At 45.4% G+C, this 8,026-nt stretch overlaps 1 protein-coding gene across 1 annotated transcript in view; it reads right to left on the bottom strand.

Moving 5' to 3' along the window:
• LOC106502294 (zinc finger protein 709) overlaps positions 1 to 7,471 on the bottom strand; it is a 27,735-nt gene extending 20,264 nt beyond the window's left edge. The window contains exons 1-4 of the mRNA XM_018051674.1: positions 7,222 to 7,471; positions 6,771 to 6,974; positions 6,586 to 6,701; positions 1,647 to 1,829 (exon numbers count right to left, since the gene is read on the bottom strand). Coding sequence (XP_017907163.1) covers positions 1,647 to 1,829; positions 6,586 to 6,701; positions 6,771 to 6,974; positions 7,222 to 7,471 — 753 coding nt within the window. The remainder of the gene's footprint in view (positions 1 to 1,646; positions 1,830 to 6,585; positions 6,702 to 6,770; positions 6,975 to 7,221) is intronic.

Consider the following 8,026-nt stretch of genomic DNA (forward strand, 5'->3'; position numbering starts at 1 on the left):
CGTCTCATCCCCTGTCGTCCCCTTCTCCTCCTGCCTTCAATCTTTCTCAGCATCAGGGTCTCTTCTAATGCAGTTCTTCATGTCAGGAGACCAAAGTATTGGAGCTTCACGTTCAGCATTAGTCCTTCCAATGAATATTCAGGTATTAGTACTGAATGGTTTGATCTCCTTGCCGTCCATGGAACTCTCAAGAGTCCTCCAGCACCACAGTTTGAAGGCATCAGTTCTTTGGTGCTCAGCTTTCTTTATGGTTCAACTCTCACATCTGTACATGGTTACTGGAAAAACCATAGCTTTGACTATACCCACCTTTGTCAGCAAAGTGATGTCTCTGCTTTTTAATATGCTGTCTAGATTTATCATAGCTTTCCTCCCAAGGAGAAAGCATCTTTTAATTTCATGGCATATTACTCTGCCATAAAAAAAATTAGGTATCAATACCTGGATATCCCTTGAAAAATTATGCTAAGTAAATGAAGTTAACCACAAAGTCCACATTTTATAGAATTCCATTCATATAAAGTCAGTGAATATAGAAACCTAGAAAGACAGAAAGCAGATTAATGATTGCCTAGGGCCTGGAGGAGGAAGATGGGAAGACACTGATGGCTAGAGGGTACAGGGGTTTCTTTTTGAAATGATAGAAACGTTCTAAGATGGACCACAGTGATGACTGCATGTCTGTGACTATAGTGAAAACCACTGCATTGTCCATTTAAAAGTGGCCCGTTGTATGTAGTATGTGTATTGCATCTCAACAAAGCCCTTCAAATAAATGGATAAATGCATTAAGAGTTTTGTACCATAAAGAAGGCTGAGTGCCTGAAAATTGATGCTTTCAAATTGTGGTGCTGGAGAAGACTCTTTGAGACACTCAGACTGCAAGGAGATCAAGCCAGTCAGTCGTGAATATTCATTGGAAGGACTGTTGCTGAAGTTGAAGCTCCAATACTTTGGTCACATGATGTGAAGAACTGACTCATTGGAAAAGACCCTGATGCTGGGAAAGACTGAAGGCAGGAGGAAAAGGGGAAGACAGAGGATGAGATGCTAGGATGGCATCACCGACTCAATGGACTTGAGTTTGAGCAAACTCCAGGAGATAGTGGAGGTCAGAAGAGCCTGGTGTGCTTCAGTCCATAGGGTCCTAAAGAGTAGGACAAGACTAAGTGACTGAACAATAACAACATCAATTGACTCTCTTAAGTATATTAGTCGTTTCTGGGTACATCCCATATTTACATAACCCTTTATTGTTTTTCTTTTATCAGAGGAAATAGGAAATTTGCTGTGGGAATATTATAGCTGTTCACATCTCAAAGTGCTTTGAGAACACTCAGGAACTAATGTGAAGTCAATCTCCTGCCGGAGTAAAGCGGATACCTAAGAATTTAATGAAGACGTCTCATAGTTTGTGATTGGTGGGAGGAATTCGTCCTATTCCAGGCTGTTCGGACGCAGGCAATCCATGTGCTCTGGGCTTGCTCCTCAAGGGGTCCATTCCACTAAAAACAGCCTTGAGTTCTCTGCTTACACATTTGTGTCCCATTCAGGTCTGGAGCTGGCTCGGCTTAAACGCAAGGACCCTTGGAGGGTCAGGGCAGAAGCCAGGTCTGTTTGGCCACGTGACCTCCACCTGCTGTTACCCATGGGGGCAGCGTGATGGTGGTGGGGAGGGAGCGTCCTTTCGAAGGGTCCTCTAGGGAGCGCATCAAGGGCAGGTGCGTGGGGGCACTCTCTGCCTGGCGTGGACATTGTTCCTCCTCGTGGATGCGCTGGGGTCGCGTCTCACTTGTGGTTCCCCGCCTCAGGTGGAGCTTTTGTTGCGCCTAGACCTGCACCGGATTCGGGAGTGGAAGTGGGGAGGCTGGGAGGACCCCAGAAGTTGGGAAGTGTGCGGGGAGGGGAGATTGAGTGGGTCCCAGCCGTGGCTGGACACGGGCCCCTCTGCAGTCAGCTCTGGAGTCTGCGGACTCAGGTGGGCTGAGGGCGCCTCTGGGACCCTTTGGCTCGCTAGTGGGGGCGGGGCTGAAAGCAGGGACCCCGGGGGTCCTGTCCCTTCACTGTGCCCCGCGACTTTGGCTCTGGATCGTCTCTGGGCAGCCCTGACCCGGCAATCCCTTGTCTCCTCCAGATTGTACGGTGACCACAGGAAGGATCAGCCGGGGAGAGTTGTGACTCGGTTTCAGGGGTTGGCGAGTGGGAGCAGCTGTGGTCTGTGGGGTCCCCAGTCCCTTTTCCCTTCGCAGCAGCATTCATTGTCTTTTGAATTATTCAAAAATTTAGAAGTAGGACCTCAAGTCCATGACCTGTCCCTCCCGCCTAACGCTTCCTAGGGCTGGCAATGAATCCGTAAACTTTCAGATCTCTCCTGCCTTCTCATAGCCAACTTGGCCTCTCTAATTCACAGCCTCATCAGCTATTCGTTCTCCGTGATCATTTCAAACAGACCCAATATTTTAATTGTCATTTCCCCACAGTCAATGTTTGGCTCACTTTAAAAAGATTTATTTTTTTTTTTGTTTGTGGCTATTTTACATGAGAGCTAAGCAGAGAATAACCACCTGGAACTGTGTTGTATAAAACTCTCTGAGATCTTTCCTGGTCACAGACATCCTTGGGAAAGACATTTGGGTGGAGGTTCTTCTTTGGAAACTCACCTGTCAGCACTGCCCCTCGCTGTTTGTCACCTTGAAAAATTTATTCACTTGAGTCTCATTTTTCTATTTGTAAAATATCATTATAAGAAGAAAATATTTCAAATGAGCAAGAAAGGAGTGTTTCAGAAAAATGAAATAATGATTTCAGTGTTATTACATTCCATTTGCTAAGAATTCTTCCTTTTTAAAAATTTCCCTGGGAGTGGGCATAACTATTCTGAGGTCTTGTTAGGAACCAAACTTGGGTTCACTCACTCTTGCAGAGAAAGGTCAACCTACTGACACTGGGCTGTGGAGAAGCAAAGTGTGGCATTTATTGCAGGGCATCAAGTAAGGAGTCCAGGCAGCTAGTGCTTAAAAGTCCTGAACTCCTGCAAGACTTTCAGGGAAAGATTTTTAAAGATAGGATGAGGGAGAGGGGGTTGTGGGGTGCATGATCAGCTGAAGGACATTCTTCTGGTGTTTTTGGGAGTCAACATCATCAGCCTTCTGGTTCCAACCAGTCTGAGGTCTATTTGCTTGTGGGCTGCATACAGTTAACTTCTTCCACTTGGTGGGGGCTTCAGTATCTGCAAAACAGCTCAGAGGATATGGCTCAGAATATTATCTATAGTCCTTGAGGAGCAGGGTTTCCCAGATGGTGCTAGTGGTAAAGAACCAGACTAGCAATGCAGGAGATGCCTGAGACAAGGTTTCAATCCCTGAGTTGGGACGATGCCCTGGAAGACCTGGCCATCCACTCCAGTATCCTTGCCTGGAGAATCCCATGGACAGAGGAGCCTGGCGGACTGCAGTCCATGAAGTTGCAAGGAGTCAGACACGATTGAAGCAACTTAGCATGCACTTGAGGAGGAATGAAAGTCCTTGACTTTACTGGCTGAAGTATTATTATTTTGTCTTGCTCAATTGTTGACCTTTCTTTTTGCATTTTCTCATTCCTCTGAATAAATTTACTCTTTAGAACTTGGAGAAGGCCTAGGAGGCTAAGGTCTTTCTACAGACAAGAGGCAGGGGTGGCAGTGGGGTTGGGGTGGGGTTGGGTGGGGAGCTTGCTATTCTGGGATGGCCCCTGCTACAGTGTCTTTTCTTGTGGGTTGTTTCAAATGGACTATCAGGCTTAGACTTGCAACACTTACATGGGTTCTAATGTGATTGTTTTTCAAGTGATTTCTTTCTGTGGAAGTAACAACTGCCATATTCATTTTCTGAAAGGAATAGATATTATATAGTTGTGAGTTTTCTAGCTGAACTAAAAAAAAAAAGTGCCTTACAATTTTCTTCCCTTTATTACATATAAGCACTGGGTTTGAGTGATTCTACTGGGGCTTCCCTGGTGGCACTAGTGGTAAAGAAACTGCCTGCTAATGCAGGAGACATAAGAGACATGGGTTCGATCCCTGGGTCAGGAAGATCCCCTGGTGGAGGGTACTGCAGCCCACTGCAGTATTCTTGCCTGGAAAAACTCTATGGACAGAGGAGTCTGGTGGGCTACAGTCTCTAGAGTTGAAAAGAGCTGGACATGACTGAAGCGACCTAGCATGCGTGCACTGGCTTCTTCAAACAATGGGTTTGTCACTTTAAAAATCTCATTGCTGGTCCAGAGCAACCTGATTGGGAGCAGAGCCGGAGGTCAGTGTCTTCAAGCTAAGCCCCTGCCTTGAGGCTGCAAAGGGGAAAACTTAAAGGCCAGATAGTTCTTCCTGAAAACCTCCCTTGTAGGTGTGTTCCTGCTCATACCCACCTGAGAAAGAGCTCTTGCTACTGAGAGAAGCTATAACCTTGGAAATCTGGGGATGCACTGGTGTTGGGGTGGCCCGGTGAGGCCCTTCTCAAGGTTGTAACTATGGTTCCTTTGTACCTGTTTCTAGATGTAGGTTGGAGGGATTTCCCTGGTGGTCCAGTGGTTAACACTCCATATTCCCAATGCAGAGAGCCCAGATTCAATCCCTGGTGGGGGAACTAGATTCTGCACGCCACAGCTGAAGATCGCACACACCAGAACTAAAACCTGGCACAGTCAATACAAAAGAAAAGATGTGGTTTACAGTTTGACATTCACAATGTAGGTGCACTCTGAGTAATTTCTGCCCATTGGGGGAAAAAAATCTGTGAAGACACGTGTTCTGTCTTCTGGCAGAAGGTATTGAATTTGAGAGTCCTTTGGCTCAGAACTCTTAGGTGAATCTGGGTGAAGGTTTCCTCATTGTGAGAATGGAAGCCCCAGAGAGTGAGCTTTACCGCATTATTCCCCAGGGAGAGGAGGGTGGGCAGAGCTCCCAGAGTTGTTTACTCCTGTGGCTGCTCTGGTGGACCTACCCCACTTCTCCAGGGACTGACCTGGGCCAGTAGTTCAATCTTAACCAAGAGTCTGGAGACCAAAGCTTGATAGTGTTTCACCTTTGCGCATGCTTAGCTGCTCAGTCATGTCTGACTCTTTGCAGCCCCGTGGACTGTATTTCTCCAGGCTCCTCTGTCCATGGGACTTTCTAGGCAAGAAAACTGAACTGGGTTGTCATTTCCTCTTCCAGGCAATCTTCCCAACTCACGGATCGAACACACATCTCCTGCACTGGCAGGCTGATTCCTTAGCACTGAGCCACTTGGGAAGCCTTCAGAATGTAGCTTTTCCTTCTGAGCTGTGGGCTGCTTATCTCAGCTGATTTGAATATTTGTGATTCTGTTGATTATTAAGGCCCTGTAACTGATTTTCCTTAGCAGTTTGCAATTTTATTTCCTGTGGGAGTAACCCTTTTATTAAAAAACTAGAAAAAGTTTTTTGGCTGCAGCATGTGGCATGAGGGCTCTTAGTTCCCTGACCGGGGATCAAATCTGTGCCCCTTGCAGTGGAAGCTTAGAGTCTTAACCACAGAAACACTAGTGTGTGCATGCCAGGTTGCTTCCATCATGTTCGACTCTTTGCGACCCTGTGGACTGTAGCCATTTGTGACTCAATGGACATGAATTTGAGCAAACTCCGTGAGAAACCAGAGGACAGAGGAGCCTGGTGTGCTGCAGTCCATGGGGTTGCAGAGTTGGACATGACTTAATGATGGAGCATCACCACCAGACTCTTGGGTACCTCTGGTGCCGTAACCCCTGCCTGTACTGCAACAAAGATCCTAACCTTGAGGTTTTAGGGACAACACAATGGCACCCCTGTTGTCGGCAAAAGTATTATTAGTTCAAACCCAAAATAAGCTGTTGGTCCTTAAATCCTATAAAGCAACCAGCTATCATGGGGAGAGATCCTTAACATTAATGGCAGTGATGTGAGGCTCTCTGGAGGGAAAAAATGACAAACACCAGGGTAGAGAGGACACCTCTTCCTCTGAGGTATATCCAGTGATGAAAACACAGTCAGGGAGGAAGGGAGGGAGAAAGCAAAAGAAAAAAAAACAACTGAAACAGTTTGATCAATTGGCAATCCAACGTGAAAGTGAAGTCGCTCAGTCGTGTCTGACTCTTTGCGACCCCAGGGACTGTAGCCTACCAGGCTTTTCTGTCCATGGGATTTTCCAGGCAAGAATACTGGAGTGGGTTACCATTTCCTTCTCCAGGAAATCTTCCCGACCCAGGGATCGAGCCCGGGTCTCCCACATTGGAGGCAGATGCTTTAACCTCTGAGCCACCAGGGAAGCCCATCCAACGTATACAACTAAAAGAATTTACACAAGAAAGGTAAACGGACACTGATTGGCTTTGGGCCTCTACAATGCATGAGATCTTTCATGCTTTTGAAAGGAATTGGGATGAAGGCTTTCCCACATTCTCTACATTTGTCCGGTTTCTTGCCAGTGTGCACTCTCATGTGCCCTCTAAAGGTAGTGTGATAAATGAAGGCTTTCCCGCATTCTGTGCATTCATATGGTTTTTCTCCAGTGTGAGTTTTTTCATGTGTTTGAAAGGATGTGTAACAACGGAAGGCTCTGCCACATTGTTTATATTCATAGGGTTTCTCGCCTGTGTGAGTTCTCTGATGAATTTGAAAAGAACTGGGAAAACGGAATGCTTTCCCACATTCCTTACACTTATAAGGTCCGTCTCCAGTGTGCATTATCATGTGTGTTTGAATGCTGGAGGGAGAAATGAAGGCTTTCCCACATTCTTCACATTTATAGGATTTCTCTCCAGTATGCTTTCTCATGTGTCCTTGAAAGGTTGTGTGATAAATGAAGGTTTTCCCACATTCTGTACATTCATAGGGTTTCTCCCCAGTATAAGTTCTTTCATGTATTCGAAAGGAACTGGGCCAACTGAAAGTTTTACCACACTGTTTACATTCATATGGCTTCTCTCCAGCATGAGTCGTTTCATGTGATCGAAATGAACTGGGACAAATGAAGGCCACATTCCTTACACTTGTAAGGTCCATCTCCAGTGGGCATTATTTTGTGTACGTGTATGCTTGAAAGAGAAATGAAGGCCTTCCTACATTCTTTACATTCATAAGGTTTCTCCCCAGTGTGAATTCTTTCATGGATTTGCAGACCTAGAGGAGAACTGAAAGTTTTCTCGTGTTGTTTACATTCAAATTGTTTCTCTGCTGTGTGGATCCTTTCATGTCTCTGAAAGGAACTAGGACAGCTGAGGGCTTTACCACACTGCTTACATTCATAGGGTTTTTCTTCAGTGTGGTTTCTTTCATGGATTTGCAAGCCTAGAGGAGACTTGAGGGATTTACCACACTGTTTACATATGAAGAGCTTCTCTCCAGTGTGAGTTCTTTCATGGGCTTGAAATGAAGCGGAACAACTAAAGTCTTTCCCACATTCCTTACATTTATAGGGTCCTTCTCCAGTGTGTGTTACCATGTGTCTTCAAAAGGTTGTAAGCCATGTGAAGGCTTTTCTGCATTCCTTACATTCATAGAGTTTTTCTCCAGTGTGACTCCTTTCATGTCTGTGAACAGATTTGTGGTAACTGAAGGTTTTCCCACATTCCTTGCGTTTATATGGTTTCTCTTTGTACTCATGATACTCATATGGTTTGTGTACAGTGTGAGATCAGACGTGCCTATTAAGAAATGAATGATGCATGAAGACTTTTTCACACACATGACATTCACATGGTTTTACTCCAGAAGGAGTTTTCTGGTGCGTATTAAGATTTAGAATCTGGCTGACAGTTTCTCTGTGTTGACTACCTTCTTTGCTTTCACAGAGTTTTTCTACCACATGACTTCTGTAAAAAAAATGATAAATTATTGATTTCTTTAATAGTTTCACATTTATTAGTAGGGTATTGCTAAGTCACTTCAGTCATGTCAGACTCTGTGTGACCCCATAGACGGAAGCCCACCAGATTCCCCCATCCCTGGGATTCTCCAGGCAAGAATACTGGAATGGGTTGCCATTTCCTTCTCCAAT

The sequence above is a fragment of the Capra hircus genome, chromosome 7 (assembly GCF_001704415.2).
Source record: "Capra hircus breed San Clemente chromosome 7, ASM170441v1, whole genome shotgun sequence".
Classification (NCBI taxonomy): Eukaryota; Metazoa; Chordata; class Mammalia; order Artiodactyla; family Bovidae; genus Capra; species Capra hircus.